The 18,496-nt window shown below is 46.6% G+C and overlaps 1 protein-coding gene across 1 annotated transcript in view; it reads right to left on the bottom strand.

The window, feature by feature from the left end:
• Positions 1-2,206: 2,206 nt before the first annotated feature.
• Positions 2,207-18,496, bottom strand: part of LOC143288184 (sulfotransferase 1A1-like) — a 16,798-nt gene continuing 508 nt past the window's right edge. Inside the window, exons 2-6 of the mRNA XM_076596498.1 lie at positions 13,582-13,813; positions 9,274-9,591; positions 5,751-5,854; positions 4,717-4,879; positions 2,207-2,940 (exon numbers count right to left, since the gene is read on the bottom strand). Coding sequence (XP_076452613.1) covers positions 2,831-2,940; positions 4,717-4,879; positions 5,751-5,854; positions 9,274-9,591; positions 13,582-13,813 — 927 coding nt within the window. The 3' untranslated portion in view covers positions 2,207-2,830. The remainder of the gene's footprint in view (positions 2,941-4,716; positions 4,880-5,750; positions 5,855-9,273; positions 9,592-13,581; positions 13,814-18,496) is intronic.

Genomic DNA, 18,496 nt, shown 5'->3' with positions numbered 1-18,496 from the left:
GGTAGCCAGGCGGTAAATGTGTCCGACTACGAAGCAAGTGTCCATGTGTTCAAATCCTATAATGAACCTGAAATTTTATATTATGAAAGAAAAGCATGACTGGATAAACATAGGCACAGCAGAACTTCCAACTAAATTTGCGAAAAAGATTGGGAGAGAGAGAGAGAGAGAGAGAGAGAGAGATTCAGATTATTTATTCATTAATAGGCCTAGGCCCCTTATGAAGGGGTAAGTGACAATATAAGTAATAACAAACAAAATGAAAATATATAACCAACCATAATAAGTACACATATTACAAAAACGCTGCAATGAGGTACAGAATCTTAAGATGTCACGATATCCCGAAATTTAAATGCCTGGTGTAAAAACAGTGCCAGATTCCATATATCAGCATATCTCGTGGATGACAATAATAAACTCAGTTTGAATAAACATGGCTGTCGATAGTACTTAGATGGTATATATTTTTCTCTAATTCTACAAAGAGCTGGACAACGAAAAACAAAATGTACCTCGTCTTCTTTGTCTTCTTTACATAGTGGGCAAATTAAATCATTGTCAGTAAAACCTCTGTATCTATAGTAATGTGTAGCTAAATCTGACACGCCTAACCTAAATCTTGTTGTTACATACTTCAAATACATGTCCATGTTACATACCAAGTACTGTTTAACATCATGCGTATGTCCAAAAGTTCTATAGAAACTAAATCTTTCACTGTTTTGAATATGGTAATTCCAGTCCTGCCATCTACAATCAGTCAAGCGTTGCCGGAAAAGTCTTACAAACTGATTTATATTACCAACACCTTGATTCAACCATACATCACCAAATCCAAATCTAAATAAACAAATACGTACATCTGTGACCGAATTTCTCTTTCCCCTAATATCTAACTCATACAACGTTTTGTAAGCTCTATAAGGTATTCTATAATCTTCCATTTGTAACAACTTAAGCCAATAACGTATAAACTGTATAGCAGAGTTAATATATATCGGATGTCTATTTGTTTCACCATAAACAAGATCATTAGGTGTACACAGATCTACGCCTAGAAATTTCTTCAACGCAAACAAGTGCACAGATTCACATTCCAACGCGGCTTTATGCAGACCCCATAATTCAGAACCATATTGCATGACGAGTTGTACCTGAGCATCAAAAATTTTCAAAAACAATTGTAGAGAAGTATTATTTAACGAAGATAATCTTTTTATAACACACAATAAGACATTTTTGGCCCTGCTAGCAAGATCTTTACAAGCAGAGACAAAGCTCAAACGTGTAGTAAAATTTATCCCCAAATATTTATAAACATTGACAACAGGCATTGTAATACTATCATAAAACCATCTTTCCCGTGAACTTAAATATCCCCCCTTTCTAAATACAAGAGAGAGAGAGAGAGAGAGAGAGAGAGAGAGAGAGAGACGGCCATTGTTTTATTGCCATTGACAATACTATCCCTTCGGCAAGGAGGACAATGCATGAACAAAAGAATAACGACAGTTCATAGAGAAACTGACACATTGCTATGAGTAAAAAGAAAATCAACGACAAACAACAATAACAACAACAAAATCATAAAATACAACATATTGTTAAGATTTTAAAGGAAAATACAAAAGCTCGACCATCCAACTTTCTACAAAGTCATTCAGAATTAAAAAGTGTGGAACTGGCATCAGGGTAACAGTGGGTTTTTTTTTCGATAACTATAAAGCTCCCGAAGATAATTTCTTTTCCTGACAATCCCAAGCTAGGGCGATAAATTTCGCTAGTGATCCTTTTCTTACTTCATCATCTATGAAAAGCGTACTGGTAAGGTTCATATTCTCTAAGTTTTCACCGTTGAAAATTAAGCATTTCTTTCGAATTTCTTCATAATACTTACACATAAAAAGAAAATGAGTTTCATCTGCAACTGAAGCACTACACATAGGACAAGGGGACCGTGCGGACGTGTCAGATTAATTAGTTCGTACAAACACAGACAGAGAAGCAGAGAGAGAGAGAGACGAAGAGAGGGAGGAGAAAAAGAGATGCAGTGAGAGAAGGGGTGGGGGGGGGGGTATAAAAAATATGGACACACTGAACCTAATTTTTTTTTTTTTTTTTTTTTTTTTTTTTTGAATAGGCATTTGACCCGTATCAAAAATGAACATGACATTTTTTTTTATTGAAATAAAAATTACGGGTATGGATCTGTGACACTCCCAACTTAAAAAAAAAAACTGCGTCAGGTTAAATCTAGCTACATTATGTTCAAATCTAAAACATACCAAGAATAATGCTTTTGAAATCTTTCATCTAATAAGCTGTCATGAAATCACAAGACTGATATTAAATGTACGTAAAACGAAAAACGTTGGAAATCTGTGTAGATATAGCCTTCGTCACATTCAGTTTGGTCACGTTTTCAGGACCTTTAATAAATTCATTCCCATTTCCACATCCAGAACTGAAACTGAGAGAGAAAGAGATGGAGACAGACACACAGACAGACAGACAGACAGGCGGACAAACGGACAGACAGACAGAGACAGAGAGATAATGACAGACAAAGTGACAGCGACTGCCGGAGAAGGCAGAGGAAAAGCAAAATACAGACCCTTTGGATTGTCTAGAGTGATTGTCCATTCACGAACATCACAGAACACGTCCTCAAAAAGACCTGATCAGAGAAGAAAAACATAACGGTGTTGTTTTTTTTTTAATTCTTTCTTTTTTTTAAGCTTCACAATCTGTCTTCTGTCTTTAGGAAACATGACATTGCTCCACTTGGTGAGTTTAGCCCGATTCAGATTCGGATTCCCACAATGCCCTACAGCGTGTAGCGGAAGCGGTAGTCACATGACTCCAGCTGTGTCATGGCGGCGTCCAGCCGTTCACTCTGAGCCACGGTCAGGTAGTTCTTCCAGTCCCCGACTTGTCCTGGAGAGTTCACACACACACACACACACACACACACACACACACACACACACATAAACACACACACACACACACACACACGCATGCACGCACGCACGCACGCACATACACACACAAGATTAGATTGATAGATACATACATACATACATACATACATATGCTAACGATATGATGGATAATACTGGTAAATCCCTGCCCCCTTCCCTTCACTGCTGTTCTGACGATCATAGTGGGACACACGACAATCAATCATACATCCATATCCCTATCCACCTTCCTACACTGCTGTTTTGATTGTCACAGTGGGACACACGACAGACAATCATACATCCCTATCCCTATCCACCTTCCCTGCACTGCTGTTCTGATTGTCACAGTGGGACACACGACAATCAACCATACATCCATATCCCCCACCCCCTTCCCTACGCTGCTGTTTTGATGGTCGCAGTGGGACACACGACAGACAATCATACATCCCTATCCACCTTCCCTACACTGCTGTTCTGATGGTCACAGTGGGACACACGACAATCAATCATACATCCCTATCCACCTTCCCTACACTGCTGTTTTGATGGTCACAGTGGGACACACGACAATCAATCATACATCCCTATCCACCTTCCCTACACTGCTGTTCTGATTGTCACAGTGGGACACACGACAGACAATCATACATCCCTATCCCCCACCCCCTTCCCTACACTGTTGTTCTGATGGTCACAGTGGGACACACGACAATCAATCATACATCCATATCCCCCACCCCCTTCCCTACACTGCTGTTCTGATTGTCACAGTGGGACACACGACAGACAATCATACATCCCTATCCCCCACCCCCTTCCCTACACTGTTGTTCTGATGGTCACAGTGGGACACACGACAATCAATCATACATCCATATCCCCCACCCCCTTCCCTACACTGCTGTTCTGATTGTCACAGTGGGACACACGACAGACAATCATACATCCATATCCCCCACCCCCTTCCCTACGCTGCTGTTTTGATGGTCACAGTGGGACACACGACAATCAATCATACATCCATATCCCCCACCCCCTTCCCTACACTGCTGTTTTGATGGTCACAGTGGGACACACGACAATCAATCATACATCCATACCCCCCACCCCCTTCCCTTCACTGCTGTTCTGACGATCATAGTGGGACACACGATAATCAATCATACATCCATATCCCCCACGCCCCCTTCCCTCAACTGCTGTTCTGATGTAGTAGTGGGACCCAACAGACTATCACACCTCAAACTAGGAGGCTAGATTGACTCGTGGTGCTGCAGCCTGGGGGTCTACTGGCTGGCTTTTTGAGGACCATCCCAAGTACTGATGACTTTAACTCTCTCCATACGAATGGCGAAAGAGACGACGTTAACAGCGTTTCACCCCAATTACCATCATCAAAATATTGCAAGCGGAAGGCTCTTATACTGAAGACGTGAATGTTGACAAAGAATACCACAGTTCTGACGACGGAAGCTAAAGGTTGGGTCATTCAGACACCCACTGGACATCCGAGGGGTCTGTGTAGAGGAGAAGAGAGGACTGGCCGTACTGAGTGAGTTAAACATGGGTTGGGGTGTAAGGAATTAAGGGCCGAAACACCTGACTGAGGAGGTTGGGGCGGGGGGAGAGGCTTCTTCTCTGAAGACCTTGTACTGTCCAGCTCTCCCTGGAATTTCTTATCACACCCGTGTCCCTCTCACCTACCCACCCACCCCTACTCACCCCCTCTACCCCCCTTCCTCACCTTTACGGAAGATGTCAGCGGGAGGTAGGTGCGTCTCCATGGTGTTCTTCTCGGCGTGCCTCATCTTGGAGAAGCTGGTCAGATGGGCTATGTCGTGGATCAGACTCTGAGAGGCCTCCACTCCTAGGAACTTGGCCATGCTGCGGATCACCTTTTCCGGGTCCTGCATAGATATTGGTGTTGGTTTTCGTGTTGTCGTTGATTGATTTTAGTCTGGGTCCTGCATTGATATTGATGTTGTTTATTGTGTTGTCGTTGATTGATTTTAGTTTGGGTCCTGCATAAATATTGGTGTTGGTTATTGTGTTTATTGTGTTGATTGATTTTAGTCTGGGTCCTGTATAGATATTGGTGTTGTTTATTGTGTTGTCGTTGATTGATTTTAGTTAGTGTGTGTGTTTGGCTGTATGTGTCAGTGTGTGTCTCTGAAAGTGTGTGTGTGTGTGCGTGTGCGCGCGTGTGTGTGTGTGTGTGTGTGTGTGTGTGTGTGTGTGTGTGCGTGTGCGCGCGTGTGTGTGTGTGGGCGCCGTTTTGATTATCAGTTATGCTCCTTTATGTATATATTGCCTGCTAATTCAGTCTCAATGCACAGTTGTAATGACCTTGTAGTCCTCAAAAGACATGACATAGTAGTAGTAGTAGTAGTAGTAGTAGTAGTAGTCGTGGTGGTGGTGGTCGTCGTCGTATGTTAGAGACAGACAGACAGAAACAGACTGACAGACAGACAGAGACAGGGAGAGTCCCACATCATTCGTTCCCTCAAAAGATATGACTAGTAGTAGTGGTGGTGGTGGTGGTGGTGGTGCTCGTCGTCGTATGTTAGAGACAGACAGACAGAAACAGACTGACAGACAGACAGAGACAGACAGAGCCCAACCTCTTTCGTTTCCTCAAAAGACATCACATAGTAGTAGTAGTAGTAGTAGTCGTGGTGGCCGTGGTGGTGGTGGTCGTCGTCGTATGTTAGAGACAGACAGACAGAAACAGACTGACAGACAGAAGAGAGAGAGAGAGAGAGAGAGAGAGAGTCCAACCTCTTTCGTGTCCTCAAAAGACATGAGGAAGACCGGGTGGTCAGGGTTGCTCTTTCTGAACTGGTACATGTCCCTCATGTAGGTGAAGTAGCTCCCGGTCGGCACTAGGATCATCATCATCATCATCATCATCATCATCATCGTCATCACCACCATCATCATCATTGTCGTCATCATCGTCGTCGGTTAGAGACAGACAGACAGAAACAGACTGACAGACTAGACAGAGACAGACAGAGCCCCAACCTCTACGTTCCCTCAAAAGACATGGACATAGTAGTAGTAGTAGTAGTAGTATTTAGAGTGGTGGTGGTGGTGGTCGTGGCGGTCGTCCGTAATGTTAGAGACAGACAGAAACAGACTGACAGATCAGAAGATGAGGAGAGAGAGAGAGAGAGGGAGGGAGAGAGGAGAGAGGGAGAGAGAGAGAGAGGTCCAACCTCTTTCGTGTCTTCAAAAGACATGAGGAAGTACCGGGTGAGGTCAGGGTTGCTCTTTCTTGAACTGTACATGTCCTCATGTATAGTGAAGTAGCTCCCGGTCGGCACTAGGATCCATCATCATCATTGTCATCATCATCGTCGTCATCATCGTCGTCGTCGTCATCATATCCATTATCATTATCACCATCATTATCATCGTCGTTGTCGTCGTCGTCGTTATCATCACCATCATCGTCGTCATCGTAGTCGTCGTCGTCATCATCATCATCGTCGTCGTCGTCATCGTCATCACCATAAACATCATCATCATCGTCGTCATCGTCATCACCATAAACATCATCATCATCACCATCGTTATCGTCGTCGTCATCATTGCCACCACCACCATCATCATCATCATCATCATCATCACCGTCGTCATCACCATCATAATCACCACCACTGTTAACAGCATCATCACCATCATCACCATAGCAACAAGAAGGTTAATCCCTGTAAGTTAATTGAAACATGTAAATTAAAAACTTAAAGAGGAAGAAGAGTGAGTGAAAGGGAGAGAGATTTCAGTTTCAGTTTCACTTTCTCAAGGAGGCGTCACTGCGTTCGGACAAATCCATACACGGTACACCACATCTGTTGAGCAGATGCCTGACCAGCAGCATAACCCAACGCGCTTAGTCAGGCCTTGAGTGCATGCTTACATATTTGTGTACCTATGAAAGTGGATTTCATTTTACGTAATTTCGCCAGAGGACAACACTCTCGTTGCCATGGGTTCTTTTTCAGTGCGCCAAGTGCGTGCTGCACACGGGACCTCGGTTTATCGTCTCATCCGAAAGACTAGACGCTCAGTTTGATTTTCCAGTCAAACTTAGGAGAAAGGGCGAGAGCGGGATTCGAACCCACACCCTCACGGACTCTCTGTATTGGCAGCTGAGCGTCTTAACCATTCTGCCACCTTCCTCCCAGAGAGAGAGAGAGAGAGAGAGGGAGAGAACAACTGAACACTGAACACTGATATTTTTAGTGTCATTAGCTGTAAAGCTCTAGTGACATAGTAGATACAAATCAGAACAAAAAATGGTGCAAAACAGATAAAATGGAACAGAAAGGAAAAACATAATTGAAGCAAAATAAACTACTTAAGGGATAAGCGACACTTGGGTACTTTGTCATTAGCTTAAAAAGACGTGTAAGTTAACATTGTCAGAGAGAGACAGACACAGAGAGAGAAAGAGAGAGAAAGATTCGTTATTTTTTTATGTTTGAGCCTCCAGCCTATGAACATTTGTGCATGTAAAATGGTTTGTAAAACAAAAAAACGAAAAGAAGATCATAAACCGGTGGTGATGTGTGTGTGTGTGTGTGTGTGTGTGTGTGTGTGTGTGTGTGTGTGTGTGTGTGTGTGTGTGTGTGTGTGTGATGGAGACAGACAGACAGAGAAAAAGAGAGGACCAAAATGCCCCTCCACTTCTGTGCTTGGGGTGAGTCCTGTCAATGTCTTCAGTGTCGGCAGATTCATTGGGGGCTGTTGTTTGAGGGACGTGGCGGTGGTCTCCACTCTGGGAGGGACGCTCACTCAGTCTGGCTCCGCGACTAAGCCATTATTGTCGTTAGTAGGGGGCTTAGTAGATGGTGTCCTAAGTGCATTGAATCAGAACAGGCACCACTGAACACCACCGAAGTGACTCAGCAGCAGTGCAGGGTCTCCTCTGGCGTGTGGCCCTCTCGTGACCTAACATCGATGGTTCCCTGCGGACTGCCGACGCTGGAACTGTGACGGACGAACCCGGGTGTGGCTGTGTATGGGGGAATCAAAATGAGCGGCGTGGGAGTAACTGAAACGGTGCAGATGATGGGACAGCAAAAAAAAAAAAAAAAAGTAGTAGTCATGGTAGTTGTAGTCATCGTCGTCACAGTAATTGTATTAGTATTGACACTTAAGTAGCGCCTACCTTCGGATCGGTCAGAGACCCAAACTTTTAACTCTCTCCATACGAACGGCGAAAGAGACGACGTTAACAGCGTTTCACCCCAATTATCATCATCAAAATATTGCAAGCGGAAGGCTCTTATACTGAAGAGGTGAATATTGACAAAGAATACCACAGTTCTGACGACGGAAGCTAAAGGTTGGGTCATTCAGACACCCACTGGACATCCGAGGGGTCTGTGTAGAGGAGAAGAGAGGACTGCCCGTACTGAGTGAGTTAAGTACTTTACAAACACGGACTCGTTTACATGTACAGCAGGCTACCGACCTGGGAAGAGCCGAATGGATGACAAGTGTCGTCAGGCGCTAATCATTCGTTTCCTGTGTCATTCAGTCAGGGTTCACTCACTCACGCGCACACAATGATACACGCGTGTACTGAATGGAATTTTCTTCAAGAATTTTGCCAGGGACAACCCTGGATTGACCACATACTCCACCAGTCTGCATGCAGCTCTGCAAGGCAAACTCTTGCCTGGAAGCCGCCGGGGGGAGGGGGGAAAGAAGGACCGTCCATGAAAAGAAATGAACGTGACTTGACATTTTGATTTGAGCGGAACACAACAAGAAACAAATAAACAGACCCCAGAGACAGAAGAGGAACGCGGAGAAATGGAGAGAAGTGGATGTCAGGTCATCTGTGATGCCCCCATTGTCGTAAGATGACGGGTTTGAAGAAGAAGAAGGGAGACGAGGAGAAGGAGAAGCAGAAGGAGGAGGAGGAGAAGCAGAAGGAGGAAGAGAAGAAGAAGACGAGGAGGAGAAGAAGCAGAAGAAGAAGGAAGAGGAGGAGAAAGAGGAGGAGGAGAAAAAGAAGGAGGAGGAGGAGGAAGAGGTGGTGGACGAGGAGGAGGAGAAGGAGAAGAAGAAGGAGGAGGAGGAGGTGGTGGTGGAGGAGGAGGAGAAAAAGAAGAAGAAGAAGAAGGAGGAGGAGGAGGAGTAGGAGGAGGTGGAGGAGGAGCAGAAGCAGAAGAAGAAGAAGAACTACAAGAGCAAGAACAGCAACAACAACAACAACAACAAGAAAAGCAAGAAACAAAAAAGAAGAAGAGGAGGAGGAGGAAGAAGAAGACACTAACTCCCTCACCATTGTCGGAGAGGAACACTTTCTCGTGAGCGTCAAATGTGAGGGCGTCTCCCCCGGGCACCTGCCGGAAGTGGAAGTACTGCGACACGAAGACGTCCTTGATGTTACGGTACACGTGGATGACCTTGACCCTCTTGTCCTTGATCTGGCGGGGCAGGAGGCGAAAGGGGAGGTGGGAGTTGAGGACCCTGGGGGAGGGCTGGGCCTTGAGGTCGTCGATCCTGGTGGTCTCCATCATGGCGAACACCTTGGTGCGGTTCACGTACTCTGCGCTGCCCGAGAGGAGCATGGAGGCCACCTCCCAGATCCAGTGAGTGCCTGGCGACCAGTCCGAACGACGTGACTGATGATGGTGGTGGTGATGGTTATGAGGAGGAGGAGGATGGTGATGATGAGGATGATAATGAGGGGGGGAGGAGGATGGTGATGAGGGGGATGGTTATGTGGGGAAAGGGGAGGAGGAGGAGGAAGAGGATGGTGATGATGATGATGAGGAGGAGGATGGTGATGATGATAGATATGATGATGAAGAGGAGGATGGTGAGGAGGAGGAGGATGGTGAGGAGGAGGAGGATGGTGAGGAGATGAAGGACGATGGTGATGATGAGGGGGAGGAGGATGGTGATGAGGAGGAGGATGGTGAGGAGGAGGAGGATGGTGATGAGGAGGAGGATGGTGAGGATGAGGGGGATGGTGAGGAGGAGGAGGATGGTGATGATGAGGAGGATGGTGATGAGGGGGAGGATGGTGATGAGGGGGAGGATGGTGATGAGATGAAGGACGATGGTGATGATGAGGGGGATGGTGATGAGGGGGAGGAGGATGGTGATGAGGAGGAGGATGGTGATGAGGAGGAGGATGGTGATGAGGGGGAGGATGGTGATGAGGAGGAGGAGGATGGTGATGATGATGATGATAGATAATGATGATGATGATGAGAAGGAGGAGGAGGATGAAGAGGAGAGGATGGTGAGGAGGATGGTAAAAATTACGATGGTGCTAATGATGATGATGGTGGTGGTGGTGATTATAATTATAATGGTGGTGGTGATGGTGTTGATAATGATGGTGGTGATGATGGCAGTTGTGATGATGATGGTGGTGATGATGATGATGATGATGATGATGGTGGTGGTGGTGATGATGTGCAGATGATGGTAGTGGTGATGATGTGGTGATGATGATGATGGTGGTGGTGGTGATGATGTGGTGATGATGGTAGTGGTGATGATGATGGTAGTGGTGATGATGGTGGTGATGATGATGATGGTGGTGATGATGTGGTGATGATGATGTGGTGATGATGTGGTGACAATGATGGTGATGATGATGGTAGTGGTGATGATGATGGTGGTGGTGATGATGTGGTTATGATGGTGGTGGTGGGGGTGGTGATAATGGTGGTGGTGATGTTGGTGTTGGTGGTGGTGGTGGTGGTGGTGATGGTGATGATGATGATGATGATGATGAACAGTGGTGATAGTGACAGTGATAATGATGATGGTGGTGGTGGTGGTGGTGGTGGTGGTGATTATAATTATCATTATCAATATTTTCATTATCATTATAATAAAAGGTTAAGAGAGGTTAGGAGTGAAGTGTTGGCCAAGTGGCAAAGCGTCCGCCTTGGAAGCGAGAGAATCTGAGCGCACAGGTTCGAATCCCGGCACAGTCGCCAGTATTTTCTCCCCCTCCACTAGACCTTGAGTGGTGGTCTGGAGGCTAGTTATTCAGATGAGACGATAAACCCGAGGTCCCATGTGAAGCATACACTTAGCGCACGTGAAAGAACCCACGGCAATAAAAAGGTTGTCCCTGCCCAATTTCTGTAGAAAAAAATCCACTTTGATTGTGTGTGTGCGTGCATTCGTACGTGCGTGCCTCTGTGTGTGTGTGAGTGTGTGTGTGTGTGTGTGTGTGTGTGTGTGTGTGTGTGTGTGTGTGTGTGTGTGTGTGTGTGTGTGCATGCGTACGTGCGTGTCTGTGTGTGTGTGTTGTGTGTATGCGTACGTGTGTGCCTGTGTGTGTGTGTGTGTGTGTGTGTGTGCGTGTGTGTGTGTTTTCGTCAACATAAATGTCATTCCAGTACATTAACGTCACACGCATACATGCATAGGATGTAGAATTCAATCATCATATGTGCCATTTCTATCACACACACACACACAGACACACACACACGCACACACACACACACACGCACACACACACGCACGCACGCACGCGCTTACCTAAAAACAATATATACTTTTTTTTAAATAAAAAAAAAACAGCAACAGCCACGTTTAATTTGTTCTTTCAACAACAACTAGGAAAACCGTGCACTGGTGATGGACCGACCCAGAATGAGAGAGGGAGGAGGTAATGTTGACCAGACGACACGTGTGGAGTGATGGTCTATGGGTAACGCGTCCGCCTAGGAAGCGAGAGAATATGAGCGCGCTGGTTCGAATCACGGCTCAGCTGCCAATATTTTCTCCCCCTCAACTAGACCATAAGTAGTGGTCTGGACGCTAGTCTTTCGGATTGACGATAAACCGAGGTTCCGTGTGCAGCATGCACTTAAGGCACGCAAAAGAACCCATGGCAACAAAATGCTTGTTCCTGGAAAAATTTAGTAGAAATATCCACTTCGATAGGAAAAACAAATAAAAACTGCACCCCGGGAAAAAAAAAATGGGTGGCGCTGTAATGTAGCGACGCATTCTCCCTGAGGAGAGCAGCCCGTATTTCACACAGAGAAATCTGTTGTGATACAAAAAAAAAAAAAACGAAAAAAGAAGTACCATGATCAATTCTTGCCCAGATAGTCGGGACAGCAGTTGCCTTCTCTGCTGTTCTGATGGTCATGGTCGGAGACGACTGACTATTATACGAGGAAATAAGTTCATTACTACAACTGCTGCTGTTGCTTCTTCTACTAAAGTAAAACACGCAATCTTCACATGATGTGAAAGAATGTTAAAATGAAAACACTACTGCTACCGGTACTACTACTACTACAACCATCACCACGACTACTTCTACTCTCTGTGTAGATGTGGGATACGTGGGTGCTATGGATAATAATAAACCCAGCGCCACTAATTTTAACAACAACAGGACTTCTTTTTTATGTAGTCTTCAAATACGAATTTGTTATACGCAAGGAAAATCAAAATGACTCCATGGGAAATTACTTACAGGTTAGTCTTTTGTGAAAGACTATGACTCTCAAACTAGGCGGCAAAATTGCACCGGCTCTTGGTGCTGCAGCCTTGAGGACTAGCTGGCCTTCGGGGAACCATCCCAACACCGACTGTCCCAAGCCTTCTCAGCCGAGACAGTGGGGATGTAACTTGGGCAAGACACTCTAGCTCAGATAATCGGGACAACTGTTGCCTCCTCTGCTGTTCTGATGGTCATAGGATTATGACTCTCAAACTGGGAGGCAAAACTGCACCGGCTTTTAGAGCTGCAGCCTTGAAGACTAGCTGGCCTTTGGGAACCATCCCAACACCGACTGTACCAAAACCCGAGAGCAAGTGGGGGTGTGACGCTGGGCAAGACACTCTCAATTATCATCAAATGCTAGCCCAGATTGTCGGGACAGCAGCTGCCACCTCTGCTGTTCTGATGATCATAGTCGGAGAGAGTGGGAATGTAACTTGGGCAAGACACTCTCTACTATAATGAAATTATAGCCGAAATTGTCGGGACATAAGTTCTGGCAGCAGCTCTGCTGTTCTGATGGGCCATCGTTGGACACGACCGTGTATCATACAATGCATTATAATGACATTCTTCTTCTTCTTCTTCTGCGTTCACTCGTATGCACACGAGTGGGCTTTTACGTGTATGACCGTTTTTACCCCGCCATGTAGGCAGCCATACTCCGTTTTCGGGGGTGTGCATGCTGGGTATGTTCTTGTTTCCATAACTCACCGAACGCTGACAAGGATCTTTAACGTGCGTATTTGATCTTCTGCTTGCATATACACACGAAGGGGGTTCAGGCACTAGCAGGTCTGCACATATGTTGACCTGGGAGATCGTAAAAATCTCCACCCTTTACCAACCAGGCGCCGTCACCGTGATTCGAACCCGGGACCCTCAGATTGACAGTCCAACGCTTTAACCACTCGGCTATTGTGCCCGTCTATAATGACATTCAATTAATCATCAGCCACTCCACATCAAAAAAAAAAAAAAAAGAAAAGAAAAATCGCAGAAAGCAGTGTAGGCTCGCACGAGCTCTCTCTGCCCCAAAACCACACCACCACCACACAACTACAACAACACCAGCAGCAACAACAAAAGCGTCGTCACCTGACTTGGCATACGCCATGACCACCACGTCATCTTCCCGCATCTCCAGCGCCTTCAGAAGCTGAACCTGCTCGTGCAAGGGGCGGTCATTCTCGAAGATCTTGGGGATGTTCACCCCCTCCACTTCCACCACGGGGATGGAGAAGGGGGGTGGTGATGGTAGGGGAGCTTCTCTACCCTCCTTCTCCTCCTTCTTCTCATCTGCCTTCTTCTTCTCGCCTTGTGCCTGCGACTGAGAGAGATGGGGGTGACTGGGCTGAGTTGCATTGGTGGGTGGGGTGGACTGGGGTGGATTGGTTGTTGGGGTGGACTGGGGTGGATTGGTTGTTGGGGTGGACTGGATTGAATTGGTTGTTGGGGTGGATTGGTGGATAGGGTGGACTGGGTTGGAGTGGTTGTTGGGGTGGATTGGGTTGGATTGGTGGATGGGGTGGACTGGGTTGGAGTGGTTCTTGGGGTGGATTGGGTTGCATTGGTGGGTGGGGTGGACTGGGGTGGATTGGTGGGTGGGGTGGATTGGGTTGCATTGGTTGTTGGGGTGGACTGGGTTGGATTGGTTGCTCGGGTGGACTGGGTTGGAGTGGTTGTCGGGGTGGACTGGGGTGGATTGATGGGTGGGGTGGACTGGGTTGGATTGGTTGTTCGGGTGGACTGGGGTGCATTGGTGGGTGGGGTGGATTGGTGGGTGGGGTGGATTGGGTTGCATTGGTTGTTGGGGTGGACTGGGGTGCATTGGTGGGTGGGGTGCATTGGTGGGTGGGGTGGACTGGGTTGGAGTGGTTGTCGGGGTGGGCTGGGTTGGAGTGGTTGTTGGGGTGGACTGGGTTGGAGTGGTTGTTGGGGTGGGCTGGGCTGGAGTGGTTGTTGGGGTGGACTGGGTTGGAGTGGTTGTCGGGGTGGGCTGGGTTGGAGTGGTTGTTGGGGTGGACTGGGTTGGAGTGGTTGTTGGGGTGGACTGGGTTGGAGTGGTTGTTGGGGTGGGCTGGGTTGGAGTGGTTGTTGGGGTGGACTGGGTTGGAGTGGTTGTTGGGGTGGACTGGGTTGGAGTGGTTGTCGGGGTGGATTGGGTTGGAGTGGTTGTTAGGGTGGACTGGGGTGGATTGATGGGTGGGGTGGACTGGGTTGGATTGGTTGCTCGGGTGGGCTGGGTTGGAGTGGCTGTCGGGGTGGACTGGGTTGGAGTGGTTGTTAGGGTGGACTGGGGTGGATTGATGGGTGGGGTGGACTGGGTTGGATTGGTTGCTCGGGTGGGCTGGGTTGGAGTGGTTGTCGGGGTGGACTGGGTTGGAGTGGTTGTTAGGGTGGACTGGGGTGGATTGATGGGTGGGGTGGACTGGGGTGGATTGGTGGGTGGGGTGGATTGGGTTGCATTGGTTGTTGGGGTGGACTGGGTTGGATTGGTTGCTGGGGTGGACTGGGTTGGAGTGGTTGTCGGGGTGGACTGGGGTGGATTGATGGGTGGGGTGAACTGGGGTGGATTGGTGGGTGGGGTGGACTGGGTTGGATTGGTTCTTCGGGTGGACTGGGGTGCATTGGTGGGTGGGGTGGATTGGTGGGTGGGGTGGATTGGGTTGCATTGGTTGTTGGGGTGGACTGGGGTGGATTGGTTGCTCGGGTGGACTGGTTTGGAGTGGTTGTCGGGGTGGACTGGGGTGGATTGATGGGTGGGGTGGACTGGGTTGGATTGATTGTTGGGGTGGACTGGTTGGTGGGTAGGGTGGACTGGGGTGCATTGGTGAATGGGGTGGACTGGTTGGTGGGTAGGGTGGACTGGGGTGCATTGGTGAATGGGGTGGACTGGTTGGTGGGTGGGGTGGACTGGGTTGGATTGGTGGATGGGGTGGTTGTTGGGGTGGACTGGGGTAGACTGGTTGTCGGGGTGGACTGTGGTGGATTGGTGGGTGGGGGTGCTTTGGGTCAGATTAGTTGGTTGATTCGGGTTGGTAGTTTTGGAGGAAGGTGACAGAATGGTTAAGACGCATGATTATCGGCCAATACACAGTCCGTGAGGGTGCAGGTTCAAATCCCGCTCTCGCCCTTTCTCCCAGGTTTTTTGTTTGTTTGTTTGTTTGTTGTTGTTGTTGTTTTTTTTTTGGGGGGGGGTTGGTTTTTTTTAGGGTTTTTTTTGTGTGTGTGTTTGTTTTTTTTATCAAACCGAGCGTTTAGTTACTCTGATGAGACGATAAACCGACGTCCCGTGTGCAGCTGGCATTTGGTGCACTGAAAAGAACCCATGACGACAAAAAAAAAAAATGTTGTCCTCTGGCAAAATTCTGTAGAAGAACTCCACTCTGTTATGTCTTTTTTTATATACACAAATAATATGATCATATGATTGATTATGCACGAATTCAAGGCCCGACTAAGCTCGTTGGGTTATGATGCTGGCCAGGCATCTGCCAAGCAGATGTGGTGTGGCGTATACTTATGGATGTGTCCGAACGCAGTGATGCCTCCTTGAGAAACTCAGTGAAACTGAAAACGACTGTTTGGTTGGATTGTGTGGTTGGGTTTGTTAACTCCCTCAGTACGGCCAGTCCTCTCTTCTCCTCTACACAGACCCCTTGGATGTCCAGTGGGTGTCTGAATGACCCAACCTTTAGCTTCCGTCGTCAGAATTGTGGTATTCTTTGTCAACATTCACGTCTTCAGTATAAAAGCCTTCCGCTTGCAATATTTTGATGGTGGTAATTGGGGTGAAACGCTGTTAACGTCGTCTCTTTCGCCGTTCGTATGGAAAGAGTTAATGAGTGGTAAGATAGGCTGGCTGCCTTGAGGTTTTTGGTTGACTTGGATGATTAGCTGGCTGACTGAGTGAGTGAAAAAGTATGAGTGAGTGGGTGAGAGTCAGTGGGGTGACTGTGCGAGTGAGTGCAGAGTATGCAAGCGAGTTCACACACACACACACACAGACACACACACACACCACACACACACACCACACACACACACAAACACACACACACACAGACACACACACACACCACACACACACACCACACACACACACAAACACGTGTGCATACACACCATTCCTTCTCTCCTACTGCAAAGCAACATTTAATTTTAATTAACCGCTACTAATGTCAAACCCAATTCTATGGAAGTTACATAAAGCATGTGTCCCAAGTATTTGCTATATTCCTTCACTGATATCAAATGAAATAATCTATAACACCTTAAACTCAGATGCAGAAACAAAGGTAATAGAAATCGGTGTTACCCGTAGAGCAGATTCATTGCAAAAATGTAGAAAATAGCCTTTTGGATATCACATTACACACAAAAACACAGGCACACATAAACACACTGACAAACACACAAGTACATATGTATTTGCGCTCGCACACACACACACGCGCGCGCACGCGCACACACACACACGCACGCACGCACACACGCACACATGCGCACACGCACACACACACATGCGCGCGCGCACGCACACGCACACATACACACTCAAACAAACAAACAAACACACACACACACACACATGCAAACACGCACGCACACGCACGCACACACACATGCACACACACACACACACACAACACAACACAACACAAGACACACACACACACACACACCACACACACACACACACACACCCCACACACACACACACACACCACACACACACACACACACACACACACACACACACACACACACACACACACACACAGTGACCTACCCAAAATCCAACGCACTTGTCAGACTATTGACGCAGCTTTCCCCAGCGCAAAACGCCATCATAGCATTCAATGCAGACGACAAACATGAGAGGATAAAAAGGGAGATTAAAAAAAAGAGGTACAGATGTTCTCCAGAGTTATGTTTTCCGTGACCATCTGCTGAGTGGAAATTCAACGGACGAACCTCGTTTACGCTGTAATGATCAATTTCAGTACCCACCCCCCCGTTTGAAGAGATATATATATTTAGGACTTAAGATATATATATATATATATGTGTGTGTGTGTGTGTGTGTGTGTGTGTGTGTGTGTGGGTGGGTGGGTGGGTGGGTGGGTGTGTGTAAAATTCATGGCAATATCGACATGTCTTCCCCCGTGTTCTTTCCATTTAGTTTTCGTTCCTTAGACGGAATCAGTAATCGTAAATTTGTTTAAATAACATTGTAATATATACTCTACATTCCTTCCCTGTCAACAGACATAAAGAAGGCCAGTCAAAGAGTGGAGGGGAAACAGAAACGGAAACGGAAACGGAATGGTTTATTCACATATAGGCCTCAGCCCCAAGTAAAGGGGTTAATATGAACATTGTACAACTCAATAAGACAACATAAGCAAACAAGCATAAATGCAGATAACAAAACATAATTATATTCATTTCACGAAGTGGCTATTTCTAAGTTTGAAAGCCTTATACAAAAACAAGGAAAAATCACGAACGTCCATACTCAGTGTTGCTTGACGACATTAACAGACTTAATTTAAACAAAGAGGAATGTTTGTCATATTTTGCTTTAATGAACATTTCACGAATATTTCCTAGCACCGGGCAACAAAGAACAAAATGTAATTCGTTTACTTGGAGGGAAAGAAATGTCAGTAGAGTGTATAGTACAATGTAAGTTTGTGCCTGCCTATGTGTGCGTATGTGTTAGGGTAGCTGTTAGATACACATGTATGTTAAAATTATGTATGCAGCGTGTATGTGTGTGTGTGTGTGTGTGTGTGTGTGCGCGCGCGCGAGCGCGCGCGCGCGTGTGTGTGTGTAGTCACATTTTGGTGTGTGTATGTAACATCGATATGATCTATGATGTTAACAAAAGCGTTTTTGTAAAGCACCCAGAGCAGATTTCTGGATAGTGTGCTATATAAATATCCATTATTATTATTATTAATGTTATCAAAGTGACCAATTTACAAACTTTTCCGTCCTATAA

This window comes from Babylonia areolata, chromosome 12, assembly GCF_041734735.1.
Source record: "Babylonia areolata isolate BAREFJ2019XMU chromosome 12, ASM4173473v1, whole genome shotgun sequence".
NCBI classification, from domain to species: domain Eukaryota; kingdom Metazoa; phylum Mollusca; class Gastropoda; order Neogastropoda; family Buccinidae; genus Babylonia; species Babylonia areolata.
The sequence above is the reverse complement of the archived record's forward strand: the minus strand, read 5'-3'. Positions and strand labels throughout refer to the sequence as shown.